The sequence below is a fragment of the Varroa jacobsoni genome, unplaced genomic scaffold (genome assembly GCF_002532875.2).
Source record: "Varroa jacobsoni isolate VJ856 unplaced genomic scaffold, vjacob_1.0 contig02615, whole genome shotgun sequence".
NCBI lineage: Eukaryota > Metazoa > Arthropoda > Arachnida > Mesostigmata > Varroidae > Varroa > Varroa jacobsoni.
In genome coordinates, this window is record NW_019214854.1 from 1 (window position 1) to 27,275 (window position 27,275).

General features: G+C 39.3%; 1 protein-coding gene across 3 annotated transcripts in view; it reads left to right on the forward strand.

Annotated features, from left to right (window-relative positions):
• The first annotated feature begins 6,484 nt into the window (after positions 1–6,484).
• LOC111272571 (uncharacterized) overlaps positions 6,485–27,275 on the forward strand; it is a 32,246-nt gene continuing 11,455 nt past the window's right edge. For 2 of the 3 annotated variants that reach the window (XM_022854103.2, XM_022854104.2), the window contains exons 1-6: positions 6,485–7,645; positions 14,131–14,234; positions 17,181–17,264; positions 20,045–20,171; positions 21,531–21,609; positions 21,786–21,816. In XM_022854103.2, coding sequence (XP_022709838.1) covers positions 7,501–7,645; positions 14,131–14,234; positions 17,181–17,264; positions 20,045–20,171; positions 21,531–21,609; positions 21,786–21,816 — 570 coding nt within the window. In that variant the 5' untranslated portion in view covers positions 6,485–7,500. The remainder of the gene's footprint in view (positions 7,646–14,130; positions 14,235–17,180; positions 17,265–20,044; positions 20,172–21,530; positions 21,610–21,785; positions 21,817–27,275) is intronic. The other variant, XM_022854105.2, reaches the window with a different exon arrangement.

Sequence of the window (27,275 nt, forward strand, 5' to 3'; positions counted from 1 at the left end):
CCCCATGTTTATCTCAAATACCACTTAGTAATATACTTTCAGAATTTTTGTTCTAAACGCTTAGCAGCATAGTTATGAGCGACTTATACGGCAATAGCACGATAAGTCATTCACATCAAGACCTATATAGAAACTGTTATATGCAGAAGAACGGTTTTGCAAAAATGCAGGACTGAACGCTAGAACAGCTAAACTTTTACGCCACCGAAACCAATTTTTTTTTTCCGGTTGGCATAATATAATTCGTATATATTAGTATTATAAATCTGTGAGCTAATCACATTTGTTAAAGCAGCAACGCTTTCGGTTGAAGAATAAATAAGTTATCGTAAATAACCCTATTGTCAATTAGAAAAATTAAATAAGCTCTTATCTGCTAAGAGACAGTGCTATTTGTTAGCAACTTCAGCTCGTCGTAAAAAGGTTCGAAACTGATACTGTGGTAGTTTTCCAGCATGTGCCAATCTAGAAGGCCTATAGAATATTCAATTTTGTTTCCCAATCAAATACAAGAGGATCCTGACTATGGATGCTGCTATTAGTGTACATCCCCATCTGGTTCGCCGCGAAACAACCCTGAGGCTTTTATTTCTTGCACCATTTTTAAGTCAGATATTTTTTGACATATCTTGGATGTTCTGCTATTCATGATAATCGTTTTCAACAACTTCAAAAAACTATTTCTCTCTAAATAAAAGCATAACGCTTACTTTAATAGGTTATCACGTTTTCGGTGTTCTTTGAAGCGTGTACGAGAAGCACGTTTCCGATATATTGCTGTTTTTACCATTGCTATAAAACGGCCAATTTTTTCAGGAATGGATTATTATCTATCTTCTATAGATTTGATGAAGTTCCTAAAAACTAGCCTTATTTTTGTAACCGTAAGAACTTATTTATTAGACTGGTTCCAACTGAGAGAAGCCGCCTGTGCTTATACCATACAAACTGGTCAAACATATACGTTTGCATTCTAATGGAAATTTTGTGCGCTCGTTTACGTATTACGGCAGACGTCTTAGCGCGAATAACGTTCGAGAATTAGCAAGCGTACTTAGAATTGTACTATTTGCTATTCTCTAGAATCTGTCGATAGTAAATGTAATACGCAGATTCAATGCACTAAAAGTACAAGCTGACTTTTCCATTTACTGATTCGGGCTGCTTCAGGTATAAATCATGCATTTGAGCAATGTCTGTTATGTTTCTTTTGTATTGGGAACTTTTAACACAATTAGGGGTACTTCACACAAACTCTTGTGCTCTAACTCTGATTTATGTGGGTGTTTGTATTTGTACGACAGATTTTACAAGATTGTTTGAAACACTTCGTCATAAACAAATGTGCGACAATGCAACGCTATCGAATCGAAAGCAAAAGGTCTGCGAAAACATATGCCAGCTAGCCTGTTTTTACCTACTCGTTCGCCTTGAACCTTACACGTTGTTTCTTGCAACTGGCTGCGTTTGCATTACACCTTAGGTTTTGTCTGCCTGAGTCAGTAACAATATTCTGTAGGGCTAAATCATGGTACCGAAAGATTGCATTTCCGACACTGACTTTTTCATTAGTTTTTTTCGCTAAGAAAAATCCACTAAGACACATGGACTGTGTGTGAGATTGAAAAAACGTGAGCGGTGTTCACTAGGCAGTTGGGGTACCTTAACGCTGGGGTCTGGGTTTGAATCGCCTTGGCCCCCTGACGCAGCGTACACGGGGATCTTCAGGCTTCTCCATACAGTAAAAATCTAACTCAGCCTGAAGGAGCTTATTGTGTAGCTAAGAGTTATTTGCCAGACTGTCATGAACTTCACGCGCGTATTTGGAAATATGTTAAAGGTAGGAAAGTGTGTTTCACATAAGTGCATAAGATCGTTATTGGAGATAAAATGAAAGACGCCGTATTACAATGAACAAAGAAAAGTGGTGAAGTTTCTGACAACTTTCTAAATCGACACGTATAACGATATGGTCAAAAATCTAGAGGCGGTGTTTTTCCGTGAAATTCTTAACCACGGAGAAACGATGAACGCGGACTTCAGTAAAAGCCGTAAAAAAAACGAGTAAAAAATGCACAAAATAAAGACTTTGGAAAAATAGAAAGCCGTACAAAACAATAGAGTTGTATATTAAGATTTTAGTTCATGTGGCTTCAGCCTTCCGGAAAATTCTGTCAAATCTTGCACGGAATTTCTCTTACGCAAGCTTCATATAGTCCAGACCGTGATGTTTCATATTGCAATTGCTCGGATTATCGCAACAAGGCCCGGAGGATAAATTAATCACAATAAGAGGTAAAAGTACGAAAATGCGTCTATGAATGGATCTCCTCTATCGATCGGCTGTGTTTTCAGCTGGTATAGAAAGACGTTAGAAGAATCGGCAGTGCTTAAATAAAACTGAAACTATTTTTCCCGGCTAATATATGCTATGGATTCACACATTCAAATTCATTTTATGTAGCCAAAGAGCTATGAGTGTCAATGACACCCTCATTTTAGCCGGCACCTAGATAGTCGACAGCTTTCTTAAATAGCCTTGTAGATTATCCACAGTATCTAACATTTGCGAGAAGGTTCCCACAACAGTTATCTAACTTCCATTATGTGAGATACACATAGTCAATTAGGCTCCAGTATGAATGATATATAAGCAATTACATCAGCCTGTATGAGGGTCGCCTTACGCCCGCCGTTCATACTGCACAGACGAAGTGACCGAGATCATTTTTTCATTTCCTTCAGCAATTTTTGTCTCTTAAGCTGTTATTTGCACGTACCTGCTCTCACAGAACCAAATTAGTGAACCTCATAGCATGTGGAGGTACTTTTTACATCGAATATCTTTAGGCAATGGATGCTAAAGTACCAAACTGAAAATAATCAGAGGGCCAAGAAACCGCTATCGTAGCCATCAGCGGCCTCGACGTATATTCTAACGATTCCATTTTCTTATTACAACTACCGCTAGACGTGCGTAAGGGTCTCTACTCCCTCCCCGAGGCTTCCTATTATCCTACTGGCCTTATTAAGGATCTTATGACCGGGCATAAAATGCATCGCTGCACCTATGAACGTATTACAGCTCGTTGTATGCGTTGCGCTTGGTAGATTTGCAAGAGCCAAGAGGCTACCATAAACCTAGATATAATTCGGCTTCTCCCTTCAAACATGCATACGTAAAGGAGATGTTTATAATAAGCAGAAATAACAACAAGGCCCCCAAGATTTTTCGTGTTTCAGACACAAAAAAATCTTACTTTAACGCTTTGTCTCGATAGATTGTGACAACCGATAAAAAGAAAGGCAATAATTACGCTAAATATAATTATGACAGCTTTATAGGTTCGATTGTAGTTTTATATTAACAATACTTTCAGTTTCCGAACATTTTACTATTTTTCTTAATAGTTTTTTTTTACTTAGAATGCACGTGCATATTTGTTTGGAAATTGTTCTGCAGCTTTCAGGACATACAGGAAAAAAACGAAATTCGCAAATGCTCAGCTAGATAGAAGATTGAGCAGAAGGCAAAAAGTGCCGACGAAAAATACTTCGTTTGTAACGTAAAAACGTGACCAATTTTTAGCAACCTAATGTTTGCTCCTTTGTTGTTTTCTGTCTTTCTTTGCTATTTTATTGGATCCTGTTCGAAAAAAATAAAAAATATGGGAATTAAGGATGACAACTGTCAGAACTTACCTTTGAAGACAGAGGGAGAAGAAGATGGTCTATCTGTCAGAACTTAGCTTACCTTTATTATTGAATTGTTTGCTTCAACATCTCTAGCGCTTCAAGCATCGTTTCATTCTCATCTTCTCCCCTAAATAGTGATCTAAAATACAGCAGCTTGTTACTACAATGCGCAACGACGAAAACGACTTGATCTCAAGGATCAACTACTAGTAATGGAGAAATCATTTGAAACCTTTTAATAAACGGCATCTAATGACTTTATTGACATATGGGGGAAACGTATTCTCTTCAGGTTTATTGTGAACATTTCTGGCCGTTTAACTTAATCGGCAATTTTTTTACCTACAATCGTTGCCCCGTGATAACCAAGCTACGTAACGCATACTATATAAACGTCGCTAGACGATTTGTATTGCGTTTATTTATTTTGTATTATTATGGTATTAAAAGTATATTATTGTACTATAATAATGTATCTGTGTTACCGTTTACGACACTTTTACATAACGTCGTGTAGCGATTTCCTTTTTTGAAGTCATTGCTCTACGTCAGATCAACGTCTCGATCTTCTATATGTCTACAGAGATATATGGAGCCTCTTGACAGTATCTATAGAGATCTATGTCACCTTTTTTCTGTCGCTTTTTTCTTATTAGAAGAAGAAACAGCAATTGGGTTTTGGAGCAATTGGTTAACTATTTGGAGCTCTGTCTTCATTCTCCGGCGTTCATGAACCCATCATCCTTTTACTAATCATAGCAGTAGTTATCCGTCGCCGAAGATGGGTGCCTGGACTGCCTACAGTATGCACAGTAAGCTTACCGAGCGGACGAGGTCCTTCGTAGTAAAACTTGCAGAAAGGCCGGAACCCCTGTAAACGCTGAAAGCACGAGGGTGGTGGCGGCCAGCTTCTGAAAGCAGAACAGCAAAATAACACCGCTCGTTGTTTCTCCTCGCCGTTTCCAGCCCCAAAGCTAAATATTCGTAGTCGAACGCAGTACTTGCACAGAGGGGGTAGCGGACTGGCGGTGACTAACTGTTTTATGCTTTAAAAGACAGACGCTGGGGCTGCCTCATAGTTTATACTAAATCTGAACGATCCGCATATAGATATTACAACAAATGGACGCTTCACATCAACACTGATCAGCTAATCCGACATTACGTTCAACGGACCTGTCTGTATATGTATGCTTCTTTTGTCTGAATGAAGACGTTTTTCTTTTACTTTATGATTTCTGGCTCACATTTCGACTGATCTACATAGCGAAGCCACTGACTTCGTGCTGTTCATGCTATTCATATGCTAGCCAATACTCTAATTATAATCGAAATGTAATTTTTAAAACGTGCTCTATATATGTATATAGCCAATAGCGTGTATATAGCCAAAGATTCCTACACGCAGTTTGGTAGCAGTGTGTTTTAAGCACTCTAGCTCTTTGCAGTGCATAGATCTCCTTCCACAGGACATTGTAGCTTTGTAGAACCTAAGGCACTTTGAGATTTTGCCTGTGAACGAGGGTAGCTAAGCAACGCACACTGTAGTGCGCTGCTTGAGATTATAACGTCGTATACGGATACCTCTTAATCCTGTAGTTGGCCATTTATCTATCTAGCAAAGAGCACAATACTAATCAATATGTCTCAACTTTTGCCGAGTTGCATTGAGCCCTTTAAAGTGTAGATATACGTACGAAAACATGATGCGGTGCCTAGGATCATACGTTCCTTCTGTCTCAGTTGGGTAAGTATTTCGCCGGCTAGCCAGGCCAGTGAGGTAGCCAACTAAGGCAGTAATTGTCCTCACTCAAGTACTAGATCGAACAGTTATGTTGTATATAAGCGTAGTATACATTTAATTCCTTTCATTTTTACAGAACAACATGTGACATTCAAATAGGACTAACAATAGTGCATCCCGTTCAGGTACTAGTCGCATAACCGCCTAAACGGTACAACGTTTTTATTCGTAAGAAAATATGTTTCCATGAGAAGCCTATTAAATAAGATGATATTGGAGAACAATTAGTACTCTTGGAGTGATAACACGTCTTTTTGCAAGCATTATTAATAGAATAGCTGACAAGCTGACAACTGACAAACTGAAGACAGCTTCGCACGTATGTACTTTAAACGATCTCATCAATAAACTAGGATTTTTGATATCTACCCTTTTCTTTCAGACATTTTTTGTCGATAACAACAGCCGAAGACATACAGTTCTTCCTTTGACTTTAAGCGGATACGCTGTAGCGCATGGGCGATCGGAGGATAACCAGAGTGGCGAGATATTTCCCATATGCGTTACATAGCTAAAACTACAATAAAAATGAGAAGTAACTTTTTATGTCGGATCAAGTTACCAGCTTCAAGCGCTTCAAGTCTCGGAACGGGTCACTGAAAGGCTTTGAGACCTTGTTAGGTAGCTCCTAGGGGACCGGAAAAGCTTTCTTGCTGAACTGTTTGTATTACGGTATGGTTATATTATGGCATGTAAAATCAATACAGATAGGATCTTTTGAGAGTGGCTGAAGCTAAGAAGTACATCTGACCTTTATATGATGTTGAAATTGTGTCGTTTTATTCTATTAATATATAATCAGAGCCTAAAAGCTCGCTTTGGATTCTGTATAGATAGCATAGAACTTTCTGTTGTTTAGATATTCGCCTTTAATTATGGAAATGCAATTTTTTAAGTCGTATTTTTGGTTAGTCGTTTGATCTTGACTGTTGTGAGCAGTTGTCTAAGAATGGCCAACGTCTTCCTAATTTGTGACGTGTTCTTGTTGGTTTCGTTGCAGAACTTCAGTTGACTCGCGTAACGGATAAGATAGTGAACGTCTTCAATCCGTTACGATCCTCCGACTCGAGATTATACCGTCGTACATATACCACTTGCCTATACCATAAGTACAATCCCGACAAACAACGATCCAACATCCCAGTTGGAAGCAGACTATTCGACTTCACCGAGTATTCACCGACTAATAATTTTTTATTTAAGTTTTTACCAGCTTTGTTGAGCATCCGACGAATTTCAGGAGTATTTAGCCGCCCCATATACCTGGAATCGTCTACATCATGTAATATTCAATAATACCCGTCAGTGACCCGTCGGGGACACACGTTCGCTTCAAAATCTGAATTTTTTAATACCAATTTTTGCTCCACGACCAAATTAGATGCTTAGCCAGTTTAGCATTCAGAATCTACCTGAAACATCCCATGAAGAACAGAGGACCTTAACGAGACCTCAGCAACCAATATAATAAAATAATAAATTGCAGAGTTCAAAACTCGCTCTTAAAGCTTTTCGCGTATGTGCGTTTTCGCAGCCGCGATTCGATCGCGTTGATTAAGCACTAATTGCGCTTCAGAAGACGGAAAGCGTATGGGGTCATGGATAACAAGAAGTTACGAGACCTATTTTCAACACAGTCACTAGAAAATCTTCAACCGGATATGGATAGACGACTATGCTAACTAGGAGCCACAGAAAGTTCAAATCGCTAAATTCCACAAATGAAGACCACGACTTCGATGACTGCTTTTACATGTAATAGTACACAATAATAGAGTAACAGATGCGATAGAATGAAAACAGAAAAATATAAGATATTCACTTAATGACGTGAATGAAAACGATACTCAACTAAAATAAAAGAAAAAAAGAAAAGTTGAAAGATCGGAGGTCGACGTTTAGATGACGACTAGGGTACGCTAGCGATAGTCATAGGTAAGCAAAAAGGAACCTACAAGTGAGCTTGCTCGTCCCTGTGACCCCGACAAATTGCTTCTGCGATGATCGAACTCGACTCTGATAGTATCAAGTATGCGGACGCGGATTCTTTGTACGAGGCACTTTTCCTCACTCTCGAAGCCATTCTACCCAACCAGGATGAGAACCGGCTGTCGCCGAGGCATGCTGTTATGCCAAAGGGCAGAGGTAAGCTTAGAGTGTGCTAATACAAATATGTATTTAGTATTTTGATTTTTCTAGCGTTTCCACAAAATTGGTCGTTAGTGAATTATTGATCAATGCAGAAGGCTCCTTTAAATGTTACCGATGTACCTATAAACTTAGATGAGTTAGAATGAGTTAGACTTACGTTGTAAAACAACACATGCCGGTTCACCCCTCATTATGGTTAAGCAGAAAATCAACTAAATGTATTATATTTTGCTTTGAAACAGGCTTTATAATGCGTCATAAGCGACATGATCATAAAGTAATCGATAGTCATATTACAACATATATCAATAAATATATGTCGTAATGTAAGCCTACAATAACCCCCCAGTGACAAGGGTGGTAGTACCCCCCCTCCCTTGTCTTCCCTTCATTTTCTAGAAGAAATTTTTGTGTTTGTAAATCATAAAGGGAGGACACCAAAAGGCGCATACTGGAGAAGCAATATCAGCTACAATTTTTAAGAAATTTTTAACGAAAACATATTATAACGAAAATCTTGTTGAGGTTCACAAGTACCCCTGCGGCCGAAATAAATGCTGCTTAGACTGGCCTTTAATTTAATTGGTTTACTGGTCTAAAATAAAAAAAATACTATTACGAATATTACATCTATTCACCGATAAAAAACTGCGCATACGGAAAAACAATATAGCAACTGGACACTATTTGCCAGAAAGATGCGTCACGTTTCCTTGTTCTAGATAGGTGGATTTATAGGCCAGCTATACATGAACATAACTGACAAAAGAAGACTTTACTTGTGATGGAGAATAATCCCGTTTACATCATGTAACGAAAATAGCCCATGTATGAAAAGGCTGAATGAGCCGGGCAGATCTTCCGACTACAAGCACAAGATCTGAGGTGATGTACTCAACCAGTGACTCCAAATTCTAATATTAGCTCATGAATGTTATTGCGATGTAGACGTGTGACTATTATTTACTGGTTCGACTGCGGCAAATTTTATCGAAACGATGGAAATTCTACTGATCACACATCTATTTTACGTCTGTAGGCCACCAGGAAGAAGATGAGTTGATAAATTTCAGAACAAGAGGAGCTTGTGGTGTTCTTAAACAAACCAATATTATTTATACTGTCTGCTACAGTTTTGAAATCAACTAAAATATGTATGTAGCATATTTAAGTAGTCGGTGTTTTTTGACGTGCTAAATCTGTATCCTATTTTCGTGCTCTACAAGTACTAGGACAAAGCTGCCCAGTGCCTAACTGGATAAACTGCAAGTCTCCGCGTGGAGATAGTTATGCACCTTCGTGGCCGTTCAGCCTTCCCTGTTTGTTAGGCTACCTGGCGCCAGCGCAATGGGAGAACAAACCATGGTACCCGAATACGGTACACGGCGCGCGCGTGCACGCAAACTCAAAATCTCATGCACGTAGGCTGCCTTCGGCTGCTGTGGGCGTTGCGTGAGGGCCTGTCGGCCCTCTGTCCGAAATAGCGGGCCACAGCAAACAAAAAGGTTCGGGAAGGACAAAGAAGCCGAAGAAAGGAAATGAGGTAGGGATAGGGCGTTCTGTACGACTCAACGATAATGCAAGGTCCAGCAATAAGTAAAACCTAGCGCTTGCTTTAACTAGAAGCTAGCCATCATATTTTCAGCCTCAGACGGCATAGTGATCAGCCAATGCAACTATTTATAGACATAGATTCCAGCTTCGTTGGCAAATAGAAACATAGTGGAAGACCATAGCGCACTCAATACCTATACTGTTCATTTTTCTATACTGCCTACACAAAGGAAGACACCCAGAACAACTCTGGTGGCAAACATTTGTGATAAATGTTGGGGCTGCCGCGCTAGTCCATTCCATGCTCGATGTTGCTGGGCATCAGTAACAAGAAGTAATAAGGTGAAAGCTGGCTGGCTAAGTGGTTCTTCGAAAGCGAAAGGTTTTCGATTAGCTCAGTGCACCAAACTTATCATGCGCTTTAACCTAACAGCATTCTTTCTCAGGCTGCTCTAAACGATTACGATTATCTTGTCTGTCTGTACTGGGGCCTGGGAACCGAGCGAAACTAATTACTTGGCCGTTGCCGTCGCCGCTGCCAACTCTTCACTCTTCCCCCTTGAACCGTTGCATTTCCCTATACTCCTTTAGGTACTTGGCGAGCCCGCATACAGCTGAGGCTGGCTTATTCATCGCATAGCCTCTATTCTATCCATCGGTTTATTCTTCCGTCTGTTAAATCACGACTTAGATCGCTTGCCATGTCATAGTATTATTACCACTATTATAGTGAAAATTTTCCCGATGAAAAGGAAAAGCAAATCGGTATGCACAGGAGTAAAGGTTGGGTGAAAATTGAACAACAGTACAGCACAATTTAACCGTTAGCCTCTACTTGCGCTTCTGTTTCAGTCAATCCAGCCGTCCCTCGACTATTGACTCGGTTATCATTATTGGACGAACACTTAGGTCTGACTCGGAGCACCGTAGAAGCTTGACGATACCGAAAAGGATTAGGAGTTAAAAATGAGTTCTTTTTAATTGAATTCGTGTATCGTTTGCTGGCCCATACATAAAGCCGTATTTATATTTAAAGAAGAAGAACAATATATCTTAAACCGTTGTGTTCTGTGTGGCAGCTACGCCCTGTGGGCGCTCCGTGTCGTCATTATTGGCTGGTCATAGGTTCTGAAGGTCGGCGAGGGGCATACAACTGGTTTCGCCGGGTCCTATTGCATCCCGGTAGCGTTTTCGCCTTCGGCGTCGCACATCGAAACTATGCCCTCGCGCTAACTATTTCCGGTGGAAATTGCCGAATTAGCTTTACTTCCGCCGTCGTTAACATACAAGCGAAGCTCGTCGCGGGTCGCTAGAACGCAACGCCCTGAGAGCATGTGTAAGCATCGCGTCGAGTTCAGGGGTTTATTATAGATTGATTAGCAGGAAGAAGGTGGGCGGAAGTTGAGGCAGCAACCGTGAGTGGCCGGATGGCGTTAGCGGCGGCACCGTATGTGTAATGACCGACGTACAGCGTTGAAATGCCTTGACTGATTCTGCAAGCCTACGCATTGGCAGTTGTGCGATGTAACGAGCAAGGGAATCGTGTGATGCGCATCGTCGAGCAGACGCCTAAACCAAACGAACGTCTGCTGAACATCAATTCGTGTGTTGTTTCGACAATGGCAAACGCGTAAAGATAGAGTAAGAAGTCGATTGTTGAAATTAGACGACAATCTAAAGACAAACAAAATTGGATGTGGAAATGGCTTGCTTAGTTGTTACCGCTTCAACAACGTTTCCTATAGGTCTGGTTGAAGTGTAGCAAGCGACTGGCGGATTAATTCGTGCTGGGTAACAATGAAGTGCCAGGTAAGTTTAAAGATAAGGAATGTAACTGGTTCTAGGGGCAACGTGACGGTGCTATAGGACGCAATTGAAAGTTGGGAGAATTAAATTCGCAAAGGCATGAACATCGACGAAAATAGGCGCTTTGAATAAAGTCGTTTTCTATGAAGTTTTCCGCAAATTAATTGGAAGTAAGGGTGAATACGGGGATCTTTCAGAAATAGGCATGCATATACATGATAGTTAACGGTGATTGTCTCTGTTTTTCTGAGACCTAAAAACAACTGAGTTATTGTGTCAAAGCAGATTTGTGTCGCACCTAATGAGAAAGTGTACGTTTTGGCGTCATCTAAAAGACTTCAAGTGATCTGTTCAGCCTCGAACCAATACGTGAGGTTTATCTCAAAGCACAATTGACAGCAACCCTACGTATAGAAAAAATGAACAACAAACTCGCAGTTTCATGTAGCCGGGGACACCTGGCCTCTAGAAGACAAGCTGACAGTACAAAGGGAGCCCCACTATAGGTTTCACAAAGAGAAATTGGCATCATGCTTGACGAGTTCCACAGTGCTGATAAAAAAAAAAAACTGCGGGAGTACGTATGCGGCTGTGAGCACCACGGATTATATATCCGTCCACTGCTGAATAAAGGGAGCAATTATCCATGATGTACAAAATAATAGGGGCCACATCTTCTGTGTTTAAGGTGTTGAGTTTCCTAAAGCAGCTGCAGTCAAACAAAGCGGCGAAGAAATGTCCAGAAGTAACGCTTAAAAAGTGCGACTGAAATGCTCACCTGCAAGACAAGTCAATTCCATAGTTGCCTACAGCATAAACGCTTGCTAACATACTGAAGCGATGCTCTTAAGCTTCATCTTCAAGGGAAAAAGCAATCCGAGCGGCTTATCTTTATGAAGAACAATCACGACGAAAAGCTGCTGGACACATCCCATCGCACAGCGCCTGATGAGGTTTTTGGAAGCTGGTTTATGTACACCTATTGCAACGCATAGATTCCGTGCAGGATGCTCTGTTCTTAAAACATGCGACATACAACTTCATAAACTGATCCGTGACTAAAACAAGTGGTCTACGTCGCGTTCGCGGATTTAAATCGGTATTTGATATGAGCCTCGAAACAGAATTTGGATAAAACTTGCACAGCACGGAGTTTTTCAGAACACGCTGCATTTGACCAGGACAATTGGCCAGAAAATTTGGCTAACATAGATGGAATACCTTAGCACGAACTGTTCGCTCGACACAGTAAAGGCTGATAACCTGAATTCACTGCTTTCCTTTTACTGCTAAATTATCCGGCCCTCCCTATCTAAAATCTAGCAGGACAACGTAGAGACGCTGCTTTGTACCGACGAGTCTGTCATCTTTGGAAGGACATGGTTTTTCCAGCAAGCTTTCGCGAAGCTCTCGTTATAAGTGGATGAAGCGGACTAATGATCAACATGGACGCAACGAAAGCGATGAAGTTCTGCCGCTATGACCGCCTCGTTGCTAATGACGTGCTTTATATGAACCGAACAGCTTTGAGGTACGTGACCAGCTTCAAGTACCTAGTGATTTTACCAACGAATGGCCGAGTTTTTGCAAAGCACATGACGAACAGGGTACAACGAGCGGTGGTATACGAACTCTTTCCAGACCTGCTTCACAAATGAGTAGTGTGGAAAGAGCCTTCAATGATGCAGCTTGAAAACCTCAACCGAATTAAGCCTGCGTTCCTAAAACATGCTGTGAACCTGAATCGTTCATCATTAAACAGAAGTGTGTACATTGCAGGTAATGCACCGCTATCTGTAGCAGGATCTGTGCAGATTCAAACTTTCCACTACTCCAGCTTATCTAAAGTTCATTAGCACAGAGGAAGACTGGGAAAGTCGATGCCGATTTGCATAGACGAGGCGATAATCAATGACAGAGCCTGAAAAGAAACGAATAAATGAATCGGGTGGCAAGCACGACTTATTGTGCAAACAAGCTCATACATACGTTTTGCTTTGTAGTAATGCCCACACGAACGAGTTTAAATTACCCCTCTAGTACAGATGAGAAAGCCTCATTGGTGCTGCTGGAGCAGTCAGGTCTACGCTAAAAGCCACATACGCCTCCCTATATATTCAAATAGAACGATGAAAGAAAAAGACAGCAGGATTAATTGTACCTAAACATTTCTTCGCGAAGGGTCGGCTTTTGAATGTAAAATTAACTGATTTAGGCAAATGTGCCAATGCGTGAAATAGCTTACGCTTTTAGCTGCTAACGGCAAACCCTTCGTAATTCGTGTTTTATCGTTAGACATCACTAAACCTCTATTAATAGGGCTATGCTATGTTCGATTCAAGAAACTGACCCAGCTTCTTAACTAGATGTAACTTGAACTCAATTTCGACTTTTACATACTTTTATACGCCCACCTTTTTTATGTTCACTGTGGGCTTTTTTATTGCTTTGAAAGTTTGCTCCATGCTTAGCGTTACCCCATATGTATTAAGGTACTTCACAGTTCCCAAATCGCATACAATAACGCTCTATTGAAGTAAAAGCTGATTTCAAGGTAGTACCGGGGTGGATACTGTAGCTCTCTTTGTGTAACCCATGGCGCCTTTTAGTCATGTTGCTACTTCCATTAAAAAAATGTTTATTGTAATATTATTTATAATTCATTTATCTTTTGTCCATTAGGATTTAAAACATTGAATGTATTACAATCCTTCACGGTGGCTTCTGTAACTGGTACGGGTGATCGTTTATTTCCTGCATCCTGAATGACTCCAAAGCCGAAGCCCCTCTGTTTACGCGGCTGAAGTGTTAAAAACATTGGCGTGCCTTAGCGGCTAGTAGTAAAACGAGATTTCCTGTTGACCGAACTCTGTGGGGGTGTGGTAAAGTGTATGTTTTAAGCTACGTTTAAAATAATTTCAGATAAATTATATCGATAGTCTGATAAACAAATGCATACTCTGACTTTTCCGATTTGAACATATGCCAAACCAACGTGTACGTAAAAAACGTATGCTATCCTGGTACGCACAAAATATCTAGAATCGTTTTGAAGAAGCGTCATCAGATGTGCTTGTCACGTGTTAAAAACACGTAATTCTGTTGCATTTTCTATTTAGGTGCTATCAGTACCGTGCGGGATTTCGTCGAGAGCACAATTGTCCTCCGGAAGGTCCAGCAGGAGTTAGGACTTAGCATAACTGGCGGCTCTGACACCTACTTTGTAAGTTTGCTAAAAACTATCATGAGTATGGGTGATTTGGTTTCGTAAGAAACTGTTCTACTAACTACTCATATCATTCAGTTCATTTGGAACAAAAACAAAACGACAATACTCTGATTGTATGCGACTAAAATCTAAACTTTTACTACATATCATTGATTTTTAGAAAGCACTGTTTTTGTACGTGCAATTGGAAAATACGTTCCGTAAAGCACAATCCACTATAAAAGATATTACCAAATTGCGTATGCAAAAACTTCTACTTTTTTTGTTCATATTTAGCATAAGCTAAATATGAACGAAAAAAGTAGAAGTCATCATAAAGTTGGACAGAGGCATATGTCCTATTACGGGACTCAACCTAGCAAGTTCCGGCTTTCCAGCCAAAGATTTAGTCGTTAAAGCCATTAGGGAATTATGATTAATAATGATAATACTTCTCAATTTCGTCTGTCATTTGTTGACAACTCGCCTTGAGCATATGGATATCGCACGTGTTTTTTTCCATTCCGATTATATCCGATATGAGACATCCGAAAAGCTTCCGATTGATAAATGAGGAAGTACTTATTTAGTGATTGTAGTATTAATTATTCAATATTTTCTGAAGGGATTCACGGCAATGACTGTTATTTTTTCCAAAAGTCACTGATTTATAGTGGAACGTATGCTATATAGTCAAATACCTAAGAATAGACCTCACGTAAGGTTTAGAATATTCTAGATATTTTAGAAAACATTACGTTTGACCATTCAACTATGGGGTTGTGTAGCAATTTTGTCTGCGTAACAGAATAGCTGTTTTTTCTTGCGCAAACATTAATTAGGGCACTGTAACGTCATATTGTCCTTAGGTACCTTGCCTTTTTTGTACAACATCGCGTCAGTAGATAAATAGGTTTTAGTAAAGTAGGTTTTATAGTGCATATTTTGGCGTACATCTAACCTATTGCTGTTCGACAAATTCTTTATAAATTAGTAAACTCCCGATATCAGCTAAGCAAGAACTTTTGTACCGGAAGAGTTTAGACGTCGATAGACATCTCAACGATATGAATATGCGAGAAAATGGCTCTAACTCTGGGGAGTTCATCGTTCATGACAGTTATATATATATCTATATATAAATTCGTTATAAAAAAAGTCTAAGCTCACCTTGACTGAGATCAAGAAACTCGATTCAATTAGCTTTATTTAGTGAATTAGTTTTTAATTCGTGGAAAAGCTACTAGTTGATTTAATTAGATTTCTAGGCCCAGCTTGCTAAATTTCATTCTTGTGATTTCTACGAGAGCAGCATTGAGATAGACTTAGGCTTTTTTGACCTAATAAGCCTAAACATCCATAGGCTTACTAGCTTTTTAGCCAACATTTGGAGATTTTTTAGAGTATATTGTGAGATAGTGAAGGGCGCTAGAGAATTGAGAAAATACTCGGAGCTCAAGATTGACAAGATAACAACGTATGCTCGTTTGTACGAAGATGCTTTTTGTTTACTTGGCAAGTACGCACTCGAGCTCTCACGGCTATTTCGAGAACCCTCGGGTTTACGCAAAAAGGTATGAGGACCTAATCTTTCAACAAGGCAAATCTCCTGGTGCAGCTAGAATGATCTAAAGATAAAGTTTTACGGCTGCCACCCGTCTCGGGAATCCCATAAGACGGCTGGCTCCTAGCACAAAACGAAGTGTGCGTACGATCGGATACAAGACCTAACTATTACGTATCTATATGATGGCATAGTAGTAGGCAAACATGCTGCCCACTACTATGCCATCATAGGGACAAAAAATGGTGTTACCTAATAGAAATTCACATCTGAAACTTTTAAAATATCCGTTATCGTCTATAAAAGGCGACTGTACGCTTAGGAAAACATCTTAACAAAAATCAAGTAGTAAATAACCGAATTAAAGTTAACGCGGAACACTAAACGGATCGTCACGGCTTCATTGATAGCGGCGCCTGAAAACCTGGAATGCACAAATGCAAAGTTTTACTTATATAAATAACAATAGGACTAGGAGAGCATGATGTTGTCAGAGGTTGTGCTCTTGAGTTATTCAAGAAACTAAATAAAGGTGTTCTAAATAAAGATGGAGGCCTATAGTTTCCAGGCTTACATACACAACTTGCATCAGAATACACACTGCCTGTGCCCACCTCACTCTCTTAAATCCTTTGTTCCGTTCTAATTGAATGATCAAAGCCTAATTTTTTGTAAGTGTTAGGGTAGCCATTTTCCTTTCCACTATGCTATTTTATTGGCCTATTGCTACGGTTCTTGTCTATGTTCTTTGTTACCCTTCTATTTATTTTTAGCTAGTGCTGGCATATTTTTATCGTCATAATTATTATTCTTCAAAAAGCATTATAATAGTAATTCTTCCTACTGCTATTTCACATATCATATCGCTGTTGAAATTACATGCATATAAAATCGAAATAAAAAAATGAGAACATTTTAGATGAAACCAACCTGTGTCGTATCAAAGGTCAGTGCTATAATATTTTTATTAAGAAAACCTAATTCGGTGCACAAGGGCCGTGATTATGACCTTGTGTACAAAGAACTGACCGAGTTTAATAGACGGTTAGCCAAATGTGAACGTTTAGAGAGGTCCGTAGGTGCCTTAAACCCATGCGATAAAATAGGATACAAAGGCGACCCTAAACTAATACCCTTGTCCATTATCTGAATTCAGTACAGGCATCACGTACCGAGTCAAAATTCACACCAGCATTCTACGAGAACCACATGGAAGCCCCTTAGAGACCCACAAAACTGGGGCACTTTGCAAGCGTATTACATCATTTTTTTAACTGCTGCATTCGATATTTGATTGTATTAAACGCTGCATCTGTGAGACCTTGGAAAATTATATTAAAAAATGTTTTTTCGTTTTATTCCGCTGTTGTTTTTGGTGATTCATATACTTGTAATAGGACGCTGTTTGTGTGTCAGAGGTTCACAAGGACGGGGCAGCCTACCAAGACGGGCGCTTGAAGAAAGGTGACGTCATTCTAGCTGTGAGTTATTTACCAACGCCTACAAGCAAATGTAGCCCGATATAGTTGCGTACATAAACAGCGTAAATTATCTCGCCTTGTTTACATTAATAGTGTAAAAGTAACCTAATCTTACGCAAACACTGAGCACCCAAAAATGCACTCACACATTGAGCACATGTTCACTTTCTCGCATTGATAAGTAGGTAGGATAGGGATTTAGTTTGACATTGTTAAACTGGATCTCAGTCTAAAGTACCCATGACTATTTGGGATCCGTTCTCATTCCTTAAAGCTAACTGTTGCGTTTTAAACCGCCCGAAGCAAATCGACGATCCTATTCATTTAATGTCCACTAACAAGTTGTTATTTACTCTATGCACACGCGTAGGTGTTTACCTACAGATGATGAAATGGCGCAAAATTTAAATGTGCTTTGTCTATATCGAGGCAAAACTTGAACGAAGGTTCCATAGGGTCTTTTTACTTTATTGACGCATGATATGCATATGTAAACATTCAGAAAGGCTATCCAAATATCGCTAATGTCATTAGGATTGTCTGTTCGTACGCGTTTTAGGATAGCGCCCCTCTCACTCTCCAGCGCTACCGAAAATCTAGTTAAGGGCTAGTCTATGAAGAACCGCGGTGTTCCTTTGAGCTTGTTAAGCCTACAATCCTCTATGCAGCCGAATCCGTTAATCATTGTTTCAGAAAGTTGGGCCATCGCACGAAACGATAGACGACTACGCCCACCTTCGAACCTAAACTAACTTACGTATGCCTTCATTTGGTAAAACAGGTTCCCGCTACAGGACTGAGGTGAGGTTCTTATATTATGATACATACAGTGTTTACAATCTGTCGCGCTTTGAAGTAGGCAAATTACGTTCTTTGTATTTATTTATACCAACATAACGTTTGACGATTTACTGAGCGCAAATTTATCATCTGAGAAAGGTGTGGACGGCTGGATACATCCCAGCCAACCGCAAAAAAAGCACGCGTCAGTGTATACCGCCGATGCGAGCACATGATATCTCACATCATTGAAATCTCGATCTTATTACTCGTTACGATAGGGTAAAGTGTTTTGCGATAACGAGTGGGAGAATATTCAGTGACGTTGATGGCGAAAAGAGCCGTTTAGATATTTTCATTCATTCATTCATTCATTTAGCGGAGTTCGTTCGTGAGCTATCACTGATTTTTACCAAATAATTCTATTTTGTTTAACAGTAATTATCTGGTCGACCTATTTACAATAGATTTTCTTTCTCTATATTTGCGCATATCTGTTTTTGATCTCTGCTGTTCCATATTGACACTCGGCTTCTCGTTTCCTGGGCTTACTTCCTCGATGCATCTTGCGTAGCATTTCTTCCGTGTTCGCCCCTGGGCAAACATGGAGTAAACAGTTCGCAAGGGTAAAATTGGATTCCCCTTGGAACTTCCTGGCGACACAGAAGTTCTCAGAGGCTTTGGCCTAAAGGGATGATGACGCTAATTTGACATCAGCAAATATTATAAAATTTTTTTTCGCATGAAATAGTAAGGAAAGGATTGGCTGCATAGGTACAATAGGTCAATATTTTCCTAGATATTCAATAAACGTTAGGTCTCACGATGAATTGCTTCAGATAAGGTATTTTCAAAAAAATCATATTACCAGTTTAGAAAAATTGATTATAAATCGATACCATTTGGCGATTGCTGTGCGAAAGCTGAAACCACACTCATTTCTACCAACGCTAACCTATTTTGAGGTTTTCCCACTGTTGCAAAAAACAGTATAGTTATGTATAATTTAGACCTAGCAGTATCTAATAGAAAATCAGACGTCTCATAGCGAGCCTCCTCTACACAAGAAGCTAAAAAAATGAGGTGCTGCTACATAGTTGTCAACGAGACACAGGGTAAAGGGTCAGCCTCTTCGGCGTGTTGGACGGTTCGATCAATGCACCAACGATCTTTACTGAAAAAACGAATACTTTCAACACTGATACGCCGAATGAACTATATCTGTATAGTAAGAGTCGACAATTTTTATTATTCGCTAGCAAATTAGCGTGGGAAACAAAAACAAAAAAAACACATATATATTTTACATACCTAGATAGATATTGACAGATTTGCCAAGGAAAACGCATTAAGCATGTTGGATCAGCTTCGTAACCTCACTCGACAGCAGCACCACCACCACCACCACCATTTATATATCATGGATCAGTAATTAATTTGATATATATATTGTAACATTTCAGCTTATAACAGATATTTATCTACAGAAGCCATTGTTTACTATAGTCTTTGTCCATATACTAGAGTCTATGTGTCATGGCCTACTTAGCGTACGAATCTGATAAGTTCATTCGTAGTGTTTGATATGCATAGGTTGGTGCCCGTTCGACGCGTGTAGAAGGTGAAGATCCCCAAAAAAACAAAGGCAGTTATGACTGTCATAGTGCATTAGTTCGAAGCTAAATATCGATACGTGTGCCCTGAGTGTTATCTAGCTTTTCAATGAGACTCTAGTTTTCGAAGTAGTACTGAGTTGCCGTTTCTGACAACAGCATTGCTTACAGTTTCGATCCAAATACTGCGCAATGGTTCGGCTCGTAATAATTTTAGCTTTGCAGTGTTTGCCGACCAACAAGAAGACCAACGTTTTGAGTGACATTAAAAGTGGACAGGCTTTTTTCCTAATGCGTAAATATTGTAAAGTTTGACGGATATTGAACGTCGAGATACCCTGCTGGAATTCACGTCCGGCTCAATATTGCAAAATATGTTGGATGCAGGTAAATGAGATGTCGATGCGGGAGGTAAGTTGGGCTGACGCCGTTCGAGTACTCCGGGATGCCTCTTCGCCCGTACGCCTCATGATACTTCGAGAGAACCCCCAGACCCTATTTACCAGCAGCGAAAGTGAGTTTATGCTGTTTTTCGTTAACTGTTTATAGTAATTTTCGAAAGTTCGTATCAGACAGGGGCCTGTTGTTATCCTGAACATGTAAAGAATGACAAAGGCTTGCTTAGTTAGCACGTGTATGTATGCTTGCTTTCTACCAAGTTGTTGCATGTCATGTTTGATTTGGATTGAATGATAAGGTGCAGAATTGCAATGTCCAATCAAGGCTTGCACGGGCTTTAGCTTCGAAACAAAGTTAATCTGTATCCTAGTTTTGAAATGATGGTCGTGGTTTTTCCTTATTGTTATTGCTTTTTTAGCCTGCAGTCGCTAATACCTAACGTTTACGATACCACAAATCATAATTAGGTGATAAAGACAGACTTTGAATAGCAGCGGTCGCAAGCCATACGAATTTAGATTTGACACATTTCTCACAGCTAAAATTTCAGATGCAGCTATCTAAATAAATACATATCAACATACTATCTTTATATAAAGACCATTAATCTATCTTTGCTTTTATTCGAACTTTGATAATGAACGTGCTATTTGATGATGAGATCGTGCATGTATAGGGTTGAGGAAAAGCTATGGTCGGTTTTTTTTTTTCGAGGAATCGAGTGGTGTCAGCGAGCGAAAAAACGTTGACCACTTTTTCTTCGTAGTCTGGCCTGTTCTTTAAAGGATCTAATAATTACGCTGATTATTTCCTGAGCCGCAGGACTAGATAGCACTTTACTTTATTATGGAACGCCCTGGTCCATTTTACTGCTCTAGTCCAAAAAGCGAGCCAAACTTCCACGAAAACATAAATTATTCCTCTTAGATAATCAAGTCGAGGATTTTTTAGTTATGTAGAATTTATACATTAATTATGGTCTGCATCACATTAAGTGAAAAAAGACTTTTGAATTAAATAGAAATTTCTTGTGACTAAATTTAACTTACGTATGTAATTTCATAATATAACTTCTTCCGAGATACTTATTAATAATAAGTATAGCAATTTTCACTGAGTTGAAATCGAAATCTTGCGAAATTTTTAAATTACATTTCGGTAATAATGGGTAAAACGCTTTCAACGCAATAGCAATAGCGTGGTCTTGGTTGTATTAATTAGCCAAAAACTAGATCTGCATAAAAGTGAGCTATGTCGCTGGAGTTTTATGTATTGCTTCGTAATGTCTAATAGTAGCAACGTTTCTTGTCGACCCTGAAGTGACTTGTTAGGGAGTTACCATACAATATGCTAAATAGCCTTCAATTCGACTCAAGCAATCAACTCGACTTCATCAGCCAATGAAGTTATCTAATATTCGATACTAATGTTAACATTAATCTTAATGACAGACTCAGCTTCTGTGTTTTTTCAGAACCCTCAAAGTTTATCACGGTAGAACTACACAAATCAAGCGTGAAAGATCACTTAGGCCTCAGCTTTATTCAACGGACGTAAGTTTCATTATAACTCTCGCGCAGTAAAGAAAGATTAGAAAATTTATTAAACAAATGTTTACTAGACATTTCAAAAAATAAAAGTATTGAGAATCGTTAGATATATTGCATGGTATAAACCAGATAACACTGGCTGCTCCTTATCTTTTAATTATTTGTTTATCTCATTGCAGGAATGGTCGAGGAGTTTTCATTACCTACGTTGTAAGTTCGCTTATTATTTAAAGAGCTCATTAATTATGCGCTTGATAATTTTGTCTATACGATCTTGAGAAAGTAATCAAGTGGAACTAGGCTCTATATATATATATTAAGTTCAACTAAGGAACACGGATAAGGAAACACCGCCGTAAAGACCATTCCCTTCTTCAAAAATCAGAATAAGGAAGAAAATGATGATACTGCTTTTGAATAAGGTTGCGTCAAAGGATTGTCAGATATTATTCAGCTCCAGTCTCAAATGGGTAGTTGTTTTCCCTAACCCACCACATTCGGCTATCGTTAACACTAAAATTTACAAGAAATAAGGAACACGGTTTTCATTCCATGTTTGTCATGCGCTTAATACCTGTAATACAATGCATTTTTTGCAATGCAAGGTTTTTCAGCTCTAATGGACAGCAAAATGTGGTTTGCAGAGGTAGATTCTATACCAATCTATGAGGATTGAGTCCAATTAGACCTAGTAAAACGATTTTAGGAGTCAGTGTCCTTCTGTAATGGTCCTTGCAATGTTTCCAAGACCATGTGAAGAGTTGTCGTGCCTTAATCGCTTAATACTTCAAAATCAGTTCCGAATCAAGGACACGAGGTCCAGGGCGCAGTATCGCGGTACCAGGCAAAAAACTTCTGGTCTGGTCTAAATAGCGCATTAGTACTTAATATTCTTAAAAATAAATTACTCGGTAGGTGCATTTCTATAACCTTGCAAACACTTAAAGTAAGTTGTTGTATAAATTTAACGCTATTTTTACTGAATACACAACCCGACGGCTAATTAAAACGGTGTCGAATCAAACAAAGTAAACAAACTGGTCCCTTTTGCTTGTACATAAGACGTATTTCTTCAGAAGTTAAGATATCAAAATAAAACCCTATCCATACGAGTGGATGGAGTCAATGAATACATCGCCCCGGTAAGCGTATTTACGCCCTATTTCAGATCTTTATGAATTTGCAGTTTTTATAAGGGTTGCATCTTTTTTGCAACAATAAGTTGCGCTACTTCCTGAGTGCTGCTCTTCACTATAAACTTGCTGTATTCCTTTAGCCCGCATCCTACAAACTCCAAAAGAGGCTTGAGTAACGCTGTACAAGACTGAGCATTTCTTACACAAACTATGTATAGCAAACATAGTGGAACAAAAATCTAGCAAGCATTTTAAGTCTGATGCCCGTCAGCTCCAAAAGTACCAGTTTACGATATATTATTATGTTTTTCATTTTTGCTAATAATATGAGAACACGATTTTATTAACGATAACTAGAGGCACAGCCAGCAAATAAGGATGCAATTTTTGTTTTGATAAGTCACTGCAGCTCTAGCGTCGTCGTAATGGTTGGGTGGTGATGTGCTTGCCTTTCACCCTAGGTGACACGTACGGTCCCACAAGTTTGAAACTAGGCATGTACACCTTACGTTCTTCTGGGAGTCAGCTATTTCAAGTGATTCCAGACAGTTTGAAGACTAATTCGGTATCAATCAAAAAAACAACTGTAGATCACGTTTCGAATGTACAATTTTTATTCATTGCATTAAAATAAACGTTTAGAAAAACTACTGCCTGTTAGAAATGCTCAATAGATTTTTTTCGTTTATAGCAGATAGTGATTTTTCAGCTAGGTATTTCCCCCAGCACAAGAGAACCATCCACCTTAATATAGGATAGGTCGTGAACTAGCACTAACCTATGATTCCCGAGGGCCCAGCCTTCAAACCTTTGGCTTTTGGATTTTCTCAAATTTATCCAGTTGTTAATTAGAACTGACCCTGACATATTTAAACAGACAGCTAGCTATTTTGGCAGTGAGAGGTTTTATCATACGTTTATTCTTCATTGGCAAAACAAATGGCAATGTTAAGGGAAACCCGCAGACTGAGAGCTCTACGTCCAAAAATTGACGATCCGTATTAAGAATTCAATATTTGTATTGCAATTTTATTATTCTATTTTACGGACCCCAGACCTTAGTCGGCGTTGGTTTCGTCATTAATTCAACTAATCTCAGAACTCACGCTCAGCTAAAATGTACCTCGATTAGACATCTGAAGTGATTTCCTTGGGATCATTTTGCTCCACCAATCCCGTCATCGGTTTCCTATTCTCACACTTTGCCTATGGGATACGCATCGAGTTATCGAACAGCTTGTCCTAATATTCGTAAATTTGATTGCTAGTACGCCTAATCTAACATCCCATTGCAGTTATCGGGTCCTAGTAATTCTATTTCTCCAATCATATTGTTGTAATGGTCGCACGTAATAAAATCGGGTCTATTTCCCTTGTGTCAATAACGTTGCCGCCCTTATCAAGCTAGCCTATACCTATACAATTATCCAAAAGCATTATTCACGTCACCTTAGGATTGTGACTCCGTTCGCCTTTTATCGACCGTCGCAGTAATCCTGTTATTTTATTACACTTAACCCATATCTTTTTCCTATGCATAGTACGATCGTTACTTCAACGTTTATAATATAATCCTAGACAAATATTACTTCACCTATATATAGGGAACGTTGATGGCTGGTTGCCCACGCAGCGTCAGCCGACAGAAGCTCTAACGAAAATGTGGACCTATCATGTTGGCTTCGTAATTTTTCCCTGCTAATGAATAACTGTGTGAGTCTGCTGAACGTTCTTGCAGACCCAATACACTGCTGCACCTTTGCCGTTTTGTTTGTTGGAGTTAATCCATATTGCAGCGTTCGCGTTGATATAGTTCACATAGGCTTAACTTTTTCCATAGAAAAAAAACTTTCCAGTCACAACAATTTACGGAACGTGTTTTTTTTTTTTTAATTTCCTATTGTGCAACCTTGTAGAAGTTGAAAAACAATTTCCCAATATAAAACTCGCAGCAATTGTTGGCCCTTGATCAGACTATAATCTAAAAAGTCAAATGCGTCCAAAATTAATAATAGTAATTAAAAATAACAAACGTACACATACAGGCTAACAGGCGCAGACCTGTAACAATGTATAGATCACTTGAACGTATTACTTTCTGAGAAATATAACACGAATAACCGCATACCTGTATCTTTGATCGTATTCACTATTGAACAGGAACTTAGGAACTGTACTATTGCCGCATCGCTTCTTTGTCCTTCGGTAGGAAAGCTTTTGAAGGAGAGCCTTCACCGCTTCGTCGGCACCTTTTTGAGCATTTTGAGCCAATGCCTCTTCGAATTTCATTTTCGGTCGTCTTATTTTCCTCAAAGATTCGATTAACGCTGGCTGAACCCAAAGTCTTCCCTCTAGTTTTTCTTTTGTCCTTTGCGTTGTTGCAGCGGATTGGCAATTGTTACTGCTATTCTGGTATTCTGTACGACGGCGCTGGCATGCCCTAAGCAGTAACATCGCACGCTAGGAACTGGTCCGCAGACCACGGGGCCAATGCTATGATGTTCCGGCGAAGAGCGAAATTGGCCGACAAGTCCATCGCACATTACCATTATTATAACTGAGGAATAACGTCATTAAGTAAGCTATAGCAAACCTGTCGGCGAAAAGCCGACACGACATGTTTTCCGTCGAGGTTTCAAACTGCCCAGATTCGTATTACGTTAATACTTAGTGGCTGCAAAAAGATGGGTGGAGACATTCAACCAGACTTGGACGCTAACTCCTATAGATTGAGGATTTTTCCTATGCCTTGTTTATAGAACTGTATTTACACAAAAACAAATGATTCGATATTGTTTCTCATGTGTTGACATTGATTGATGATTGACAGCCATGGTTATTCTATATAAGCACCGTGCAGCGCGATTACAGTTTCCATTCGGGACGTAAACTACTAAGTAGCTATTTTCAGTATATTCGTTTTTTAAAGTGTATACTCGGTAAAGGGTCGTTCAGAGATGATGCTGTGTGCAAAAAAAAGAAACACATGGAATGTAATTTTCGCCTGATAGAGCGCCATAAGGAAGGGTTCGAGATGGCTGAGACTCACAATTGGAGCTTATTTTGACGCCCCAATTAGCAATCAATATTCTGTTTTTTAAAACAGCTATTAATTTCTGTGGCAAAAACCTAGGCGTATTAAAAGGGGCTTGTTAGACGTCTTGATGGCCTTTCAGCGAGGAGTTCCCGATTCGCCTCATGTAAATCTTCCTCAGATCTTTTAGAAGCCACACGAAAACTGGCAATAACGTCGTACTTCGCTTACGAACACTCTGATCTTTAATCTTGCTATGACAAATTTCTATTTAGATTCTGGAAAAAGCCGGCTTTCATGTAGTCCAAAAAGTAGCAGATGAATGCGTGCCGGCTACGACAAAAAAGCCCACGGAAGTTTTTCCCAGTATAAACGAGCCTTGTACAATGCAGCGGCAACAACAAACGGTTTGTCGTGACGGCGTTTATTACGTACGTTTTTGAATACCGTGAATTCGCCTCAGAAGATATTGGAAACGTACTCACCAATACGAAATGCGAAAATAGTGAACATTACGCGTCGCATGCAAGACCATAATTTCATGTTCTCTGAGTTTAAATTATCTCAGGGTTGAAACAAAGACGTTCTCAAACTCATAAAAGATTTAGGAAGGAAGATATTCGATGATATAGCAGAAGCTCGCTCTACGGTTTTTCTAAAACAAGGGGTGTAGCTGAAACTACAATGAAGAAATGTAAAGCTAGACATGGCGGCACAGTTCAATCATTAAATGAATAATAGAGATTATACATTTGTAATGAGGATCCTAAAACGGGGACTCTAAAACAAATGGAAATAATCTTAATGATCTTTAATATTATAGCATTAATATTCAAGTGTACGCATATATCTATGAGTGTGAAAGGGAAGGGGGTGAAGGTAGGTGACTCGAGAGGTAGGTGAGCTACAGACGCATATGCATTTTCATATGCATTAACTATCAAACAGTTTTAGCTGAAGGTGAAGAAAATACACTTCATTTTTGGAATGCATTCTCAGGTTCTTATATATACATATACTTAACTAACGTAGCCAAATCCCATTACACAAGATCCGGTAATATTAAGCGCCGATTAGGTATATTGTATAGGTACTAGTTTCAAGGAACTTCAACCGCTGGGAGTTCTCCCACTACTCTCCGTTAAAAACTTTGTACTCAGGCGAAGAATAAAGGGTCTGAAACATTGATGTTGCATTGAAAGCCTTCGGGTCAATTACGCCCGTCAATTATTACGTCAATTATTTTGTTTGACTGACTCGCAATTAACCCGCAATAATAATAAATTGAACAATCTAGCTTTATTTCTGGTTCAAGGCCCTCGATTTTTAATTGTCCATTGGTTTCAGTAGTTCTATGAGAAGTCTTTTACAGGGGATGATGCATTGCTGGTTCATTACTGTGCTTTGTTAAGAACGTCTTTGTAACAGATGTGATACATGGAAGACCTATGAAAGCTACCTAATATTATCAAGTGGTACTTGAAGAAGTTGTCCTATAA